The sequence below is a fragment of the Apteryx mantelli genome, chromosome 19 (genome assembly GCF_036417845.1).
Source record: "Apteryx mantelli isolate bAptMan1 chromosome 19, bAptMan1.hap1, whole genome shotgun sequence".
Classification (NCBI taxonomy): Eukaryota; Metazoa; Chordata; class Aves; order Apterygiformes; family Apterygidae; genus Apteryx; species Apteryx mantelli.
Window position 1 is genome coordinate 16,957,720 of NC_089996.1, and position 16,014 is coordinate 16,973,733.

Below are 16,014 nucleotides of genomic sequence, written 5' to 3' on the forward strand. Positions count from 1 at the left end.
GGGCTCGTCACGACACAGCCAGCCGCCTCGCTCCCCCCGGAGCTGCCCCTTTTCCCGCAGCCGGGTGCTTCGCGTCCCCGCAAGGCTCCCGGAGGAGCTCGCAGAATTCCCACGCGTTTTCTCTGGCGTGGAATAAGCGGTGGTGAACGGTTGCCGTCGCACGCTGAGGTTTGCTTGAGCAGCAGTAAGGCTGCGCACGCCGGCGGGAAGCGGGTTAAAGGAGCGGGAAGGGAACGTGCACCAATGGAGCAGCTCAGAGCCGGGCCCGAGCTGGCCCGGGAGTGGGGGGCGGCTGCTCACGCTGCAAAATGGGAATCGGCGGGAACGACATTTCGTCTGGTTACGTGCTGCAGCGAGGACCAGCCCTGCTTGCCCGGCACTTCTGCGCTGGGAGCTTTCAAACAATTAAGCCCTTTGTGGAGGGCTCTAGAAGAGGCTTTTTATTAATCCGATTTGGGTTCCAGTGCAGAACAACTGTGACATGCGGGACCGACGCACCTGTGCCTCGCACCGGAGAGTCCCGGGGAGCATCTTCACTGCCGCACTGATGTCCCCCGTGCCCAGGCTGTTCTGGGGGAAAGACAAGGTCGTGTATGTGGGTGCACTGGCAGCAAAATAAAAGAAAAAAAAGAAATAGCTTCAGGCTGTTTATCTACCCCTCCAGCACGTGCCTCATGGCAAGGAGCCCGTGAAGGCATTAGCGAGGGAGGAGCACAGCTCCCTCCTCCAGCGCCCGGCCAGCTCTCCGGCACAGGGAACAGTTTGTGGCCGGTGCAAGCAGCTGGGCCACTGGCCAAGTCCCCCTCTGCCTGCTCCCGCTGCCCGCTCCGGCGCAGGGCGCTCCTGCCGGAGACGTGCTTGTCGCTCCGTCCCCGTGCTGCGCACCAGATCTAGCAGCTTTTCCAACCTCCCGTGAAGCCTTTCTGCGTTCTGGTTTGGCTGCTCGGGTGGAGGCAAACCAATTCCACACCGCAGCCGCGTCTCCTGCCCCGTGCGGGTCTCAGTCTTCTCTTGAAGACTCTCCCTGGTCTCCCAGCCCAGGAAGCAGCATTCAGCCTCCCCCTCGGCCCCCAGGCACCACGTGTGCGGGCGCTTGTGAAGGAGACGGTGCATTTACTCCTCTTCTCCCCAGTAAAGAGCCCGAGCCTCCTCCTGCCTCCTGCTTCTTCTCCAGGGTGGTCCCTGGTTGGGGAGACGGACGGGGAGCAGGCACTGGGGCTTGTGCATGCGCCTCCACTGCTGGGAAACGCTTCTTTGCCGGAGGAGCAGGGCGAGCGGCTCGCTGCCCCGCGGCAGAAACATTCCTGCAGCCGCCACGGCAGCTCCTGCCAGCCCCGCGGCTCCCGAGCAATGCTGCTGCCCTCCTTGCCGAACCTGCAAAACCTCTGGCCAGCAGTGCAGCAGCACGTCTCCAGGAAGGCCACGAGAGTTCCCGCAGCGCGCCGCTTTCAGTTTCTTTTCCCCGCTCAGCGGTATCTAGGAATGAGCTTAGTCACTCCTTCCCCCGCAGCAGGAAAAAGCCTTCCCCAGAGGCAGGCAGAGATGCACGCTCAATCATTTCTAATTACTGCTTTATTTTGCAGCCTGTGCAGAACTCTGCCTTGGAAAGGAAACCTCCTCACGGCAGGGGGGAGCGTCAGGAAAGCTTCTTTCCCATGAGCTCCGGCCCCGTGTCCCGCTGCTTAGCACCACCACGCGCACCCGCTCCCCCGCGCAGCGAGCAGCGAGCAAACCGCTGCCGTGGCTCCGTGCCCCTCGGGTGCCCGGGAGGAGCCGGGCAAGGGCGGGCGGCGGGTGGCACAGCCGAGGTTTTGCAGCGCGCCGGATCCACGGCGGGTCCTGCATGCCGGAGCCTGGCCCCGCGCGGTGCCACGCGGACCCGGCTAACGGCACGGCTCCGCGTGGCCCCGGGACACAGCAACGGCGAAACAAGGAGCCCAACTGGGGGAAGCCGGTTTTCTCGTTCTCACAACGACATCCATCCTCCGGGGCAATGGGAAGCGGCTCTGCCTCGGCAAGATGCACCCCGCGAAGGTGCCGGGCCGCTCCGCTGCCTCACTGGATGCACCCCGTGGCCAGCGGCGAGCGCTCGGCGCAGGGGAACAGCAGGGCCCAGCTGCTCCCCGGCTCCGCTTCGCCGCACTGCTCTGAGGAGGGAAGCGGGAAGAGCGGAACAGAGACGCTTAAGCCAGGGCTCACCAAGCCCTGCCAGCACCGCGGTGCGCTCTGCTCTCCAGAGGCCGGATTCCAGCTCCGAGGAAGTAGAACCCTGCCTGGGAACCAAGCCCCGGAGCACCCGCTCCCATCCGTCCTGCAGCCCTTGGTGCCGAGGGTTTGGCTCCCAGGCTTGTCTTCCGGAGCCTCCCTCCGTGGCGGCAGCCTCGGGGAGCACCGCTGCGAAGCCGCAGCCTTTCCCGCCCCGGGGCGGCACGAAGCCTCACCTGCCTCCTGCCAGCTGGTGAAATGCTGGAACTCTTCTAAGCCTGCAGAGAGCAAGGCTTGGAGAACGTCGTCCTGAGGGCAGAGAAATCGACAGGCTGGGATAAGCACGGCCCTGACAGATTTCCGCCTCTGCAGAGGCTGGAAGTCCTGCAAGAGCCCCGGGCGGAGGTGAGCACGCCCGGCCCGTGAGAGACGCAGCCCTTCCCCACCGCTCAGCACCCTGCAGCTGGACGCGCAGGCTGCAGCCTCCCCTCCCTGAGATGAAGGCGCTGCCAAAAGAGAGGCAGCTGCGTCCCACGAGCAGGCCGTGAGCAGCCAGTCCACAGCCACGCTGGGCCCTGGCCTTCCCCGCGGCACGTCTCTGCGAGCGAGAGGGGAGCAGTTCGCACCGGGGCCCTGAAGAGCTGGCGCAGCCCAAAGGCTCCCTGCAAGCTGCAGTGCAGCCCCCGGTGCAGGGGAAGGCAATCCGGCTGGGCTCATCTGCAGGGACCCTTCCTCTGGAGAACACAGCTGATGCCTGGAGCAATGGGAAGCAGCGGGACACGGGCACGGTTCTGCTGCCCGCGTACCTGCAGGCCGCGGAAGGTCAGGGAGAGGCCTCGCTTGCGCAGCTCACGCAGCACATCTGCCAGCCCCACCACCACCGTGTAATCGATGCTGCTGACGTGGCGGCAGTCCAGGATGACGGAGCACGGTGAAGATGCTGCTGGAAGAAGAGCGTGCGGTCGTTTCCCTGATGAGCCCAGAATTAACCATCCCGGGGGACTCAGCCCTGCGGGATCAGGCAGCTCAAAAGCTGCATTTGACCTCAGCTGGGCCATTGGGCGTCCTGTCCTCAACCAGCCAGAGCGCACACACGTGCAATCTGCTCCTTTAGAGCCAGATCACGCGAGAGGGAGATAAACTTGGACATAAATCCCAAAACATCCCACCCAAAGTCCCTCTTTAATTTTCCTCGGAAAAAGGTCACTTTCACGGAAGCGATGCAGGTGGGCACCGCGTTGCAGGTCACCGGGCCAAGGCGACGGGCCGGCACGCAGGCGCCGTACCTGCCAGAGCGCGTCCGCACACGGTGTCCCGCAGGTACTCGATGGCTGGGAAATGCAGGCTGCTCCCGGGCTGCACGAGGAGCTCTCCCCGGTCGGACACCTGCGCGAGACCCCAGAGCGGAGGGTGGCATGTCACTGGGAGGGCTGAAGGACACCGCACAGGCTGCCATTTTCCCCAAGCAGGGGAAATTGCACGCGTGACAAAGCGAACTATCGTCCTTCCTGCAGGCGGGGAACGTGCTGGAGCCCACATCCCTCATGGAAGCTGCCCTCCTGCAAACACCCAGCACAAACAGGGAAAGCAACGCCTCCCTCCAGCTCCGAGCTTTCTGGATCGTCATTGCCTTGCGCTCCTTGAAATGGGTCCCTGCACTGCGCCGACGGCAGCCTGGGGAGGTGGGATAGGGCAGAAGCAGGACAGAAAAAGTATCCTGCACCCCAGCTCTCCCGGGACCTGCTGCTCACAGGGAGCCCTCTCCCAACTCCCCGCTTCTCGGCAAGCCCAGCTGGCCCCAGCGCATCCAAGGCAAGGTGAAGCCCACCTTTATCGGGGGCCTGGCAATGGGGTAGAGCAGGAGAACCCCTGAGACCAGCACCCCGGCCACAATGCCGTACTGGATCTCCCAGAAGCAGAGCAGGAACGTCACGCACAGGGGCACAAGGTCCAGCCCTGCAAGAGAGAGAACCGAGTCCTGGGTGGACCTTGTCCTTGTGCAACAGGGCCCTCCAGGATGGCACCTGCGTCAGAAAATCCCTGGTGCCCGGTTTGTAACTCAGCAGAGGGAAGAGCGAAGGGCAGCGTGGGAGGAACTGCCTGGGCAGATGCAAAATCCTAACTTTTGGTGCTTCGGGCCTCAAATCTGGGCCCATAGGACCAAAGGCCATCGCAGCTGAGGACAGGAGAGTCACTGGAGTAAGGGCAGAGCCCTTCTAGCCTGCACTTGGATCAGCAAGGGAGAAATCCCAGGCCAGAGCTGCTGGCTACGCACAGCCCCCCGGAAAGGGAAAGGGCTCCGGTGCTTCTGGGCTATTGGCCAAATCTTCCCCTCTTGCCTGGCACCCGGGGGGACACGTGTCCCTGGGGAAGAGCAGTCAGAGTCCCCACTGGCGGCCCCAAGAGGCTACAGCATCCCTCATCCGCCCTCGCACAGGGCGACTGCTCCGTGCGGAGAGCGGGGATCCAACGGGGGATCCGACAGCCCCCGGCTCCGGCCGTACTCTTAACCCGCCACAGCGTCCTGAAGATGCCAGCGTCGAACATGGGAAGCACGGCACAGATGATGACGGCAGCCAGCGCCGCTTTGGGAATGTAGTAGAAGAAGGAGGTCAGGTAGGCCAGCGAGAGCAGGACCAGGGCCCCTGCGGGGAGGTGGGGAGCGCGTGAGCCCCGGCACGCGGGGGAAGCGGGACGCCGGTGCCGGGCACGGGGGGTCTGCAGAGCCGCCCGAAGCTCGGGGGGCCGGGGAGGCGGCGCGGCCTCTACCTGTGACGAGCCCTCCCGCGGGGGTGCACGCACCCGTCTGCGCGTTCACCGCCGTCCTGAAACACAAAGCGCAGCCGCCGTCCCAGGCTGCGGCACCCTGCGGGGCGCGGGAGACGCCGGGGGCTCGCGGCCCCTCTTCACCTGCACCCCGAGCCCCACGTCCCACCGGGGCGCGGACGGCACTGCGGACGGGGAAAACCAGCCCCCGTGGGGAGAAACACGAGCGCAGCCAGGGCTCCCGGCCTCCGGAGGCACCGCGGGGCACGCGAGAAGCGAAGGCGAGAGGGCAGGCGGCCAGGTGACCCACGGCTCAGAAGCCAACGGGGGCAGATGGGGACACGGACACGGGTGCAGGGATGCCCGGGGGGTCCCTGCAACCCTGCTCCCAAAATCCTGCAGAGCCCCGACAAGGGTCCCGCAGCCCCAGCCTCCGCTCCGGAGCCTGCTACTCACCGCCCAAAGCTGCCCGTGACGGGATACGAGGAGACGAAAGAGCCCAGGACGTTGGTGACGCCTGCGGCGGGGGAAGGAGAAGGGCTGTGGATGCAGCAGCCAGCGGAGGCACTGCCCGGCGGCCGGCGGAGCAGCCCGTCTCCCTGCCTTCGCCTCCTCCCGGACGCGGACCCGCCGGCTCGATCTCAGACCTGCCTCGTCACTATGGACTTGCTGGGGGACCGCTGGCCCTGATCCCGACCCCGACCCGGTGGTGCCGTGCAGCATCCCGCCTCCTCGCTGGGATCAGGCCGCGGAGGGGAGCACGGGGGATAAGAAAGGCAAAACTTCAGATAGGGGTAGGACTGTTGAGATGGGGATCGCTGAGCGCTCGAGGACTGGGAAGGATAAACACCATTGTGGAAAGATATAAAACCCCAAAGGGAAGAAGAGGGAGTTGCAGGCAGCGACTCGGCACCACGAAGGACGTGTTCCCGGGAGCAGGGACCGGCCGCTCTCCTCCTGCCCAACTAGCAAAACGCTGCAGGTGCCTTATCGAGGCGGCAGACGAGCTAAGGCTTCACCTAGGAGCCTGTTAGCTCCCAGCCATCTTTTGTGCGTCTGTAGCTGCTTCGTACCCTGAGCTGTGCGTGTCCTGCTCGTCCTTCACGCACAGAGAAGGTCCCCGAGGGGGCCGGCACAGGCCCCCTCCATCCAGCGCCCAGGGGCTGGTTCCCAGTTCCCACCGGGAAAGGGGATCTATAGGGGATCTATAGGGGACACAGCTGCTCTCGGGCCAGATTCCCACGGCACCGTCCCAGAGAGCCTCCCCCGGCCCCGCTCCGAGCGGCCTCTTACCCATAGCCAGCAGCTCCTGGTTGGGGTCGATCCTGTAATCGTTCTGCGAGGCTGGAAGGAAGAGACAACGGCACGGCCCAGCGCGGGCTGGAGCGCGGGTCCGCGGCGCGGAGGGGCAGCGCCGGCGCCCCGTCCCAGCACCCCCGCCGGGGCGTGGGAGCAGAGCCGAGAGCACGCTGAACCTCGGCGCAGCGAGGGGGGCACCCCCGTGCCCGCTCCCCGTTCGGGTACACGGGAACCGCCTGGCCAGGGGAAGGGGGGGGTCCACGGGGCGTCCCCCCAGCAGCGCTCCCCGGGGCCCGCTCCTGCCGCCCCACGCTATGAGCCCGGCTCAGCAAGGGCAGCCCCAGGCCCTCCCCTCCGCCGCCTCCTGGCGAGCAGCGAAGCCCCCGGCCCCTTGCGAGACCCCGGCCCCTTGCGAGACCCCTCCTGCGAGCGAAGGCGCCGGGAGCCTGACGCAGCCTTACCAAAAGCCTTGCCGATCGCGATGGTCTCCAGCAGTCCCATGAGCGGGACCACGGCCAGGCCGTCTCCCATGTCCTGGGAGAGAAGGACAAGGTGAATGTTGTAAGAGAAAAGCCAGCAAACGCAAGCTCCGGCGGGACGCCCTGCAGCGCTTCCCGCAACGCTGCACAGCCCCGTCTCCCCTCCGACCAGGGATCGGAGCAGAAAGGAGCTGCCCCTTCCCAGGAGGAATTCCCCTGCACCTAGGTTTGCTCAGCTATTTAAAATGACCCTGAGGAACAAGAAAGCAATCCCTGGGGGAGCCCAGCCTTCTCCAGCCAGCCGGCAGCACCCACCTGTACCATCCTGCTGAAGGGGACAGTGCTGTTGGGGGCGACCTCGGAAAACAGCGGCAGCTGGAACGCAGGGAGTCCTTGGGGGATCTTCCCAGTGAGCGTGAACGGCTGAGAGCCCATCACCTGGAAGGAGTAAGCAACCAGGCCAGCAAACAGGACCACGAGGGCATTGCGTGCTACAGTGGAGAGAAGACACCTCCAGTGAAACATTGCCACGAGCCCCGAGGTAGCAGGAGGGACCAGAGGAGGTAGGTACCCAGACTGGGGGCAGGCGTTGGAGTCTTTCTACCCTTAGGAAAGGGCATGCACAGTGGCAGGACCATCCAGGTGACTTCATCCTCCCCAATCCACCTCTGGGATTCAGCCCCTGCCTGCCTCGGTCAGATCCAGGCTATCTCTTCCTCTTTGCAGGTCTCCCCTCTTCCTCTGCTCCAGAAGAGGCTGAGACCACAGGAAGGACTGCCACGGGAAAGAGAAAGGGCAGAGAAAGGCCAACGCACCCGTGGCGGAGATCCAGACGATGCGATAACTGACCCTGGTGGACAGCAGCTCCACACTGGGAGCTCTGGGGAGGCGACTCTTCATTGCCCCAAGCCCTGTAAGTGCCACCAGGCAGGCCAGCCCAAGGATGGCGTCCCCAGCCCTGCAAACAGGTCACATCGATGCCAACCCGAACGCGCTGCAGTGCACAGGAAGAGCTACTGCAACAGCTCCCGCGAGGAAAGAAGAACGTATACGCTTGCTACACAGGGAGCGGCCGCAGCTCCGGAGGGAGCAGCCCAGCTCTCAGGGATCCTGGCGGCCCTGAGAGGGGCCAGGGGGACGCAGGGATCTTCGAGCTCCCCTCTTGGACCGTCAAAAATTGGAGGAGGGGTTGCTACACGCAGATGGTCTCAAGCATGTGCTTTTGGACTGGCAAAATCTGATTTACCTAACTGGGAGCAGAAAATAGGACAAACGTGCCCTGTCTCTCCCCTTCTAGTGACTCAGGAGCCCCTGTACCCCCCCATCTTCAAATTTCCAGCACAGATGGAAAGGACAGAGAACATGTTCTCATGTCACAGCACTGAGCAGAGACCGAGAAATTGGTCCGAGGAGCTTGGTGTGACCTAAGAGACGGTTGTAGCAAAGCAGCAACGGCCCCTGCACCTGCAGGAAGGGGACGGAGCAGGGAAGGTGCAGGGACAGACGCTGACCTGGTCTCTCCGATCCTCCTCAGCGTTTGATACACCTGCAGGAAAAACTGCCGAGGGATTCCCTGAAGTCCCAGGATGTTCTGTGCAAAAAGGTGAAGCCTCGTGAAACCCCACACCATCCCAGCTCCCAGTGTTCGGGGGGGACAGCCAGAAGTACGGGGGCTCAGCGACGTCCCTCCCCAAGGGCCCTGGCACACGCAAGGTCTTTGCCGTCTGCTAGTCAGGAAGGTTCATCGGGGACTGTATCATGTTCCCTCACGCAGCCTTCAGGAAAGGACCTCTCCCCATGCAGGGAGACCTCAGAGGTTCCCTAGCTCTAATTTTTTTGCAGCGCTGCGGCCCTGAGCGTGCCTCCACCCCGTCCTGCTTACGCACAACCTCCCAGTAAGAAGCTGTTTGGGATCTTCGTCCCATCCCCAGCCCACCCAGCCCCGATGTCTCTTTGCATGCTGCTGGCAGGCAGCAGCAGCAAGCTCCCAGGCTCCTTGCAGAAACACTAGCTGCAACCGCAGTCGTTAGCCAATATCAGCCCTCAGGCTTCTTGCAAAGCCTCACACCACCCCCCTCGGCCTGTCTGATTTTGGTTAACCACAAAGGAAGCATTGCTGCTCCAGAAGAGCCCAAATACTTCAGACCCCAGAGACACCAGCAAGGGACTGGTGGAGCCCTGAACCTGCCAAGCCTCACAGCCAATCTCAGCAGGCCGGAAAGAGTCATCCACCACCGCTATCGAGTGGCCAAATCAAACATGCCTCATGGTTTCACTGGGTGTCCCGATTGCCGCCAGCTCCCGCTCCTGGCTATCACCAGGGAGGAGGGTGCGTTTCAGAGGGCAGGTGGCTCACCAGGGGTGCTCAGGGGTCGGGGCCCGCCAGAAGCCCTGGCAGTGGGACCCGCGTGCCCTTCGCGGCCTCCTTCCTCTGCCACCGAGCCCCGCGCCCAGCCCAGCACTAAACATCCCAGCTCCACACTCGTCCTGTGAACAAGAACTTGAGAGCAAATCAGCAGGTCCTACCTTGACCTGGTTGAAGCTAATGGTGATTGAAGCAGCTGAGGTGAAGCCTTTAATGACTGGGCAGGATATAAAGTCCAGAAGAAAACCTGCGTGGGACAGGGGTGACAGTAAATCGGCTGCAGGGAGCGCAGGGTGTTTGCACGCACACAGAGCTGTTGTGAACGTTAGCAGCACAACCCCAGAGTCTCAGAGGACGCAAGGGAGGAGAGGGGACAATTACAGGATAAGCAACATCCTAAAAACATGGCTATAAAAGACAAGAGCATCTCACCAAGACGTAGGAGCCCCATGGCCAGCTGGATGCAGCCCGACAGGAAGGCGAGCAGGACGGCATAGACAGGGTCATGGAACGCGTAAGAAGAGACAAGCAGCGACATGATGGCAGTGGGACCCAGCGTCACGTCTTTGGCAGTTCCCAGGAAGCAGTAGACAAAGCAGCCCATGAAGGAGGAATAGAGGCCGTACTGCACGGGGACAAAAGGAGCATTCAGCGCCACGACACTCGGAGCTGGGAAATGCTACACACTTCCAGGAGGCTGGATGAAGGGAGGGCTGTGCTACTTCGAGATCCCGCCAGAGTCCACAGTCAGTCCTAGGCAAACACATTGCATCTGTGGATCCTGTCCCAGAAAAATGAATGACTGCACACGATCAGCCTCCGGCCTCCCAACCCGTCCTGCGCCCCTGCCCTCCCTGCAGTGACCCCAGGCCGCACGCAGCCGTCCTGCAGTTCCACCTCTGCAACAGGTAGCGGCTGAATCTACGCAAGACGCAGAGCTCGGGGCTGCTGCAGGGCACCGCAACCCACCTGGACAGGCAGGCCGGCCACCTCGGCGTATGCCAGCGCCTGCGGTACGACCGTCAGGCCCACGGTCGCTCCAGCGATCAAGTCGAGCTGCAGCCAGGCCAGAGAGTACCGGGGAAGCCAGCTGAGGATAGGGAGCCTTTTCTGGACCGCGCGATAAGAGCAGCATCGCGCCGGGTCCTGGGGGTCCGGTGCCGGCATGGCTGCGCGGGGCAGGGCGCGGAGCCCCCCGGCTCAGCGGGGTTTTGTGGAGGGGCTGAACCCCCTGCCCGGGACTGCGGGGACAGCAGCACCGCCAAGGCGGCTCCGGCAAAATTCAGCCCTGCTCCGCTCCGGGCCCGCCGCTACCCTGCTGCGGGCAGGGGGGGCCCGAAGCTCCCCGTGCGCCGGGGGAGGCAGCGCCGGGGCCGCCCGTGCAACCCCCGGCACCGGGCTCCTTCCCGGCGGCCCCGGGCGCATCCGGGGGCCCCGCCCGGGACGGCTCATGTGACGGGGCAGAGGAGGAGCCGGAGCCGCCGAGTCCCGGCTGCTTCCCGGCCGCTTCCCGGCAGCGGCGGCCCCGGACGGCGGCGCGCGATGCGGCCCCGGGCGCTGCCGCCGCTGCTGCTGCCGCTGCTGCTGCTGCCGCTGCTGCTGCTGGGCGCGCTGCAGCTCGACGGGGTCCCGGCCCCGGCCCGCAACGTGCTGCTGCTCCTGGGTGAGTGCGGCCGCCGGCTCGGGTGTCCCGGCCCCGGCGCCCCCTGCCCCGAGCCGGCGGGCGGCAGGAGCGGGACAGCGGCACCAGCGCAGTTTTGGGGGCTCCCCCGCCTGCACCCCTTGGGCCGGGGAGGGACGAGCCCCCGGAGTCCTGCTGCAGCCCCTGAGCGCAGTGCTCAGGGCACCATGGCCTGCAGCAGGACCTAAGCCCCCCTTGCAAGAGGGGGCAAAACCCTCTGCCCCAAGGGTGCTCCCCAGCCTGCAGCGTCATTCGTGTCCCCTGCAGCCCTGCCTTGCAGAGTTAGAGACGCCGTGGCGGGTCAGACCCTGTCAGCATGACAGGGCAGCCGAGCTCAGCCCCGTGCACCTCCTTTTCCTCTCTGCAGCGGACGATGGTGGCTTTGAGAGTGGCGCGTACAACAATTCGGCCATCCAGACACCCAACCTGGACGCGCTGGCCCGGCGCAGCGTTGTCTTCCAGAACGCCTTCACCTCCGTCAGCAGCTGCTCCCCGAGCCGGGCCAGCATCCTGACCGGCTTACCCCAGGTAGGGCCACCTGCACGCGCCGGGGGGCACCAGGGCTGCCGCTCCCTGAGCGGAGCCTGCGTCCTTGCGGCACACGCGCAGGACCTGGTGATCCCTGCACGTCCCCTGCTCTCCCACGACCAGCCCTCTGCCCTCCCCTCTGGGACCTGCCTCCCCAGCTGCTGCCCGGCTTTGCAGCCGCAGCACCCACGCTTTGTGCCACCCCGCACACCGGCAGCGTTGGGGCTGGTTTGGGGGGCCAGGCTGGCAGGCATCATCCAACCTTTCTGTCTCCCCTGTGTCTGCAGCACCAGAATGGGATGTACGGGCTGCACCAGGACGTGCACCATTTCAACTCCTTCGACAGTGTGCGGAGCCTGCCCCTGCTGCTCAGCCAAGCACATATCCGGACAGGTAGAGAGTCCAGGGCGAGTGAAACAGGCAGGAAAACCCTCCTCCTCCATGCTCGAACCCCATCAGGCAGGAGAGCTGGGCAACTAACTGACCTGTGAGTTAGACACCACTGACTAGACACACACCCCTATTCTGTGCTGACACGAGTTTCGTTTCACTTCCCCTCTGCTGCCCCCGTGCTGCTCCCCCTTCCCTCCGTGCCTCTGCCCTCGTTCTGGGAGAACGGCCCACTTCCACTTCTGTTCCTAGCCCTTCTCCTTCCCAGTTCCCAGGTTCACACAGGGCTCCTGCTCGACTCGAACCTCCTCCTGGGCTGCTTAGCTGTTCTAGCACTTACCTCCAACTGCGATTTGAGGCAGTGGTTCCAGTGTAGGTCCCAGTTTCTGCTCAGATGCAGAAGTGCTTCTGCAGCCAGCAGCATCCAGTGAAACGACTGGAGAAATGAGCAGCATCTTCCACTTTCATCAGCATTTCCTCTGTGCAGCCAGCGCTAGAGCAGATGATTTGCATCAGTCTCCAGGGAAAAGGGAGATAAAAGCAGCAGCCAGCTCTGCACCCCGTGCTCGCCTCTTTTCTCCTGACGCACCGTGCATCCGCGTTCTTTGCAGGGATAATTGGGAAGAAGCACGTTGGCCCAGAGGCTGTCTACCCCTTTGACTTTGCATACACAGAGGAGAACAGTTCAGTCTTGCAGGTTGGGAGAAACATCACTCGAATCAAAGTGCTTGTCCGGAATTTCCTCCAGAGCCAGGATGAGAGGTGAGACGGACTGTGCATCCCTGTGTATTGCCTTGTGCCCTTGGAACACCCTACAAGCGGGATATGGGAGAGACAAAGGTCTCTGACCAGGGAGTACGAGCTCTCGTGTGGCAGGGGAAATAGCTTTGCTGAAGACACATCTCCACGTCCCAGCTGGTCACAAATAGGAAAGGACGTCTTCTCTCCGGGTCTCCCCACAAACAGAACCCCGGATTAGATGGGAGTCTTGCGGTGGGTTTGGGTGGTGTCCACACACGCACTGAATCCCTCCACACTCCAGAGAAGGTCCGGGTGCTTGGGCAGCCCTTTCCTTCACCACCTCCACCTCCACCCCACGCTGTCAGCCTCCCTGCTTCCGATTTCTAGGCCTTTCTTCCTCTACATCGCCTTCCACGACCCCCACCGCTGTGGGCACTCCCAGCCCCAATACGGGGCCTTTTGCGAGAAATTTGGCAATGGAGAGAGCGGCATGGGCTGGATCCCTGACTGGAAGCCGCAGCTCTACAGCCCGGAGGAAGTGCAGGTGGGAGCCCGGAAAGGCGTGCGGGATGCGAGAGCCGCCTGTCGGAGCAGGGGAGGACGTGGGCTGGCGCCAGCCCTCGTCACTGCAGCCAGCGCTGCAGGGTGAAGGCTGGTGAAGCCCAGCCCGGCGTGTCTGTGACCCCCTTCCCAGCGGTTCCCACAAGGCTGCCACATGCCCCTTTTCTTTCGCTGTTTAGGTCCCTCACTTTGTTCCAGACACTCCAGCTGCCCGGGCAGACTTGGCAGCCCAGTACACAACCATCGGACGCATGGACCAAGGTGGGGAGCGGCCGGGGAAGGGGGACGCTGGGGCCAGGCTGACGCCTGCGTGCACCGAGGTCTCTCCCGCACCGGCTCAGCTCTGCCCCTCTCTGTGCAGGCATCGGGCTGGTCCTGGAGGAACTGCGGCGTGCTGGCTTCCACAACAGCACGCTGGTGATCTACACCTCTGACAACGGCATCCCCTTCCCCAGCGGCAGGACCAACCTCTACCGTTCAGGCACTGCTGAGCCCCTGCTGATCTCCTCCCCTGAGCATAGCGGGCGCTGGGGACAGGTCAGCCAGGCCTTTGCCAGTCTCCTAGGTAAGAGCTTGTGCCCTCTGGGAGAGAGGGCAGAGATGCGCAGAGCTGTGCCTGAGCGTCACAGTCTGTCCTCTGCCTTCCGCATGCTGAAACCCAGGGTCCTCTCCCTACTGGGCTGAGGTCAGTCCTGCAGCTCTTGGCATTGGCATGCCTGCCGTCCTTAGCCAGGATGCCTGGTCCCCAGGAAAGGTGAGGAAGGACCATGGAGGAGCTGTGTCCCAGCCCTGCAGGAACATCAGCCCAGGACTCAGCTACATCCCCCCAGAGCTGGAGCAGCTCCAGGCCCATGTGGCTGTCACGTTCCTTTCCTGCAGCAAAGCTGTCTGAACAACCCAAATTGCCCCAGTGGGAGGGGAGGAACATGGACCACCTGTGGCCTATGCAGCAGCAGACCCCAGAGCCCTTTCTCCACCTCTCTGGGGTTGAGCTTCCTTCCACAAGTGCCAGCCCCCTCCTCTCACCCTTCTCTTCCTCTCCAGATCTCACACCGACCATTTTGGACTGGTTCTCCATCCCCTACCCTACTTACAGCATCTTTGGCAGAAAGAAAGTGCAGCTTACTGGAAAATCTCTCCTGCCAGCACTGGAGCTGGAGCAGCCCTGGGCCACAGCCTTCAGCAGCCAGAGCCACCATGAGGTGACCATGTACTATCCCATGCGGGCCATCCAGCATCAGCAATTCCGCCTCATTCACAATCTCAACTACAAGATGCCCTTTCCCATTGACCAGGACTTCTACATCTCGCCCACTTTCCAAGACCTGCTCAACCGGACCACAGCCGGGCAGCCAACCCACTGGAACAAGACCTTGCACGAGTATTATTACAGGGACCGCTGGGAGCTGTTTGACTGCAGCCGTGACCCCACCGAGAGCCAGAACCTGGCGCCTGACCCCCGCTATGCCGCAGTCTTCGAGCTGCTTCGCACGCAGCTCTTGAAGTGGCAGTGGGACACCGGCGACCCGTGGGTGTGCGCCCCTGATGCTGTCCTGGAGGAGAAGCTGAACCCTCAGTGCCAGCCGCTGCACAATGAACTGTGACCGTTACTTTGCCTTGCTGACGCCTTCCAGCACCCGTTGCCGCAGGGTGATGCCGGGCACCTGCCAGGCCTGGTGCCCTCTCCCCTGTCCTTACCCCGTGCTGCCAAGGGAGCAGCCACGCTCACTTCCATCAGGTGCAATGCCAGTGCCTGGAGCTGGCGTGGCCTTGCAGGAGGCCGGAGTGCTGCACCCTGCCTGCCTGGCACGAGGTTGGGATGGTGCAGAAACCCAAATTCCTGTGTCACACGCCAGGCTGGGCTTTCTGTATCACAACCACCACCTGTCCCTGGGGCCCTAAGGGATCCTCTGCCCTGGGGTCTCGGCTGTATTCTCAGCCAGGAAAGCTGTAATGCTAACTTACTTTTCAATAAAGCCACTGGAGGAGAATGTCTCAGCTTTTACCTGGAGTTTGGCGCTTTCCTGCCAGAGCCGTTTCTCCACTGCGGCGCTCCACGTTGCAGTCTCCCTAGAGCATTTCCTGCTGTGAACCTCTCTGCAGGGGGACAGATCTGCGCCTGCTCGTCCTTGCGGAAACAGGCAATCTGGGGCCAGCAAAAACCAGCAAGCGTGCAGCAACACTCAGTACCGATACGGTTTAATTTAGCAAAATATACAAAATGCACAGCATCTCTGGAGTGTGCGTGCCTGGGGACTGCAGAGGACTGCGAGCCAGGCTGGGATACCTGGAACAAGAAGCCAGAGCCGGGTCAGCTCCAGGCAGGGGCCCGGGCCTGGCCCAGCGCTGGCAGAAGGGCCCCGGCAGCAGCTCCAGCAGCACCCTGGTCTCGGGGGAGGATGTCAGACCAGGCACCCCCAGCTTACAGCTGCCCTGGCCCGTGCCAGCTACCAGCCACTCACACAGGGAAGGGGACAGAAAGCATCCCAAATTAATAGTCATGGGTAGTCCGTTGTTAATGGGCCCAGGCTGCAGCGAGGTTGAGCATTAGCCTGGTTGTTAGCAGGTCATTTACAGATGGCTGCAGAGACCCTCTTACCCCATCCGGACCCTGCACCCGGCCCAGGATCGTGGCTGACATCAAAGCCCTCTGCCTGCTCTCCCTGGCTTCAGGGCTCAGCCCAAGTCCTGTGCTATCCACACCATCTTCCTCTGCTCACGAGCGGCGGCTGCTCGGACACAGCCCTCGAGCGAGTCCAGGTCGCTCCAGCTCTCGGGCGTGATGGTGCTGTGCAGGCAGGGCAGCTTGTCCAGCTGAGCCTCCTCGCTCCGCGCGCCATCCAGCGCGTCCAGCTCTTCTGTGGCTCCATGGCGCTGCAAGGCCTTTTTGAAAAACAGCGGGAAACCTCGAGCCACCAGCCGGCCTCGCCGGCACGCCGCAGCAGAGCGGCACCGGCACCAGGGGCCAGGGCAGGGAGCAGGCACGGGGGATCCTCCCC

At 63.4% G+C, this 16,014-nt stretch overlaps 2 protein-coding genes across 3 annotated transcripts; one reads left to right on the forward strand and one right to left on the reverse strand.

Annotated features, from left to right (window-relative positions):
* Positions 1 to 1,554: 1,554 nt before the first annotated feature.
* On the reverse strand, positions 1,555 to 10,485 carry SLC26A11 (solute carrier family 26 member 11). 2 transcript variants are annotated; one of them, XM_067308386.1, is made up of 16 exons: positions 10,084 to 10,485; positions 9,547 to 9,739; positions 9,276 to 9,361; positions 8,261 to 8,340; positions 7,565 to 7,707; positions 7,065 to 7,240; positions 6,732 to 6,804; positions 6,265 to 6,315; positions 5,428 to 5,488; positions 4,975 to 5,030; positions 4,710 to 4,850; positions 4,034 to 4,161; positions 3,492 to 3,591; positions 3,012 to 3,145; positions 2,442 to 2,514; positions 1,555 to 2,147 (listed from the first exon to the last, which is right to left on the reverse strand). In XM_067308386.1, the coding sequence occupies exons 1-16, from the start codon at positions 10,279 to 10,281 to the stop codon at positions 2,056 to 2,058; spliced, it is 1,785 nt and encodes a 594-aa protein (XP_067164487.1). In that variant the 5' UTR covers positions 10,282 to 10,485; the 3' UTR covers positions 1,555 to 2,055. The 2 variants fall into 2 exon arrangements, with proteins under 2 accessions (XP_067164487.1, XP_067164486.1); XM_067308385.1 differs by having other exon boundaries at positions 3,012 to 3,148.
* Positions 10,486 to 10,592: 107 nt separating this feature from the next.
* On the forward strand, positions 10,593 to 15,020 carry SGSH (N-sulfoglucosamine sulfohydrolase). Its single transcript, XM_067308096.1, has 8 exons — positions 10,593 to 10,777; positions 11,163 to 11,323; positions 11,611 to 11,716; positions 12,325 to 12,475; positions 12,842 to 12,998; positions 13,195 to 13,276; positions 13,377 to 13,580; positions 14,060 to 15,020. Exons 1-8 carry the CDS (start codon positions 10,657 to 10,659, stop codon positions 14,617 to 14,619), a joined length of 1,542 nt encoding a protein of 513 aa, XP_067164197.1. The 5' UTR covers positions 10,593 to 10,656; the 3' UTR covers positions 14,620 to 15,020.
* Positions 15,021 to 16,014: the final 994 nt, after the last annotated feature.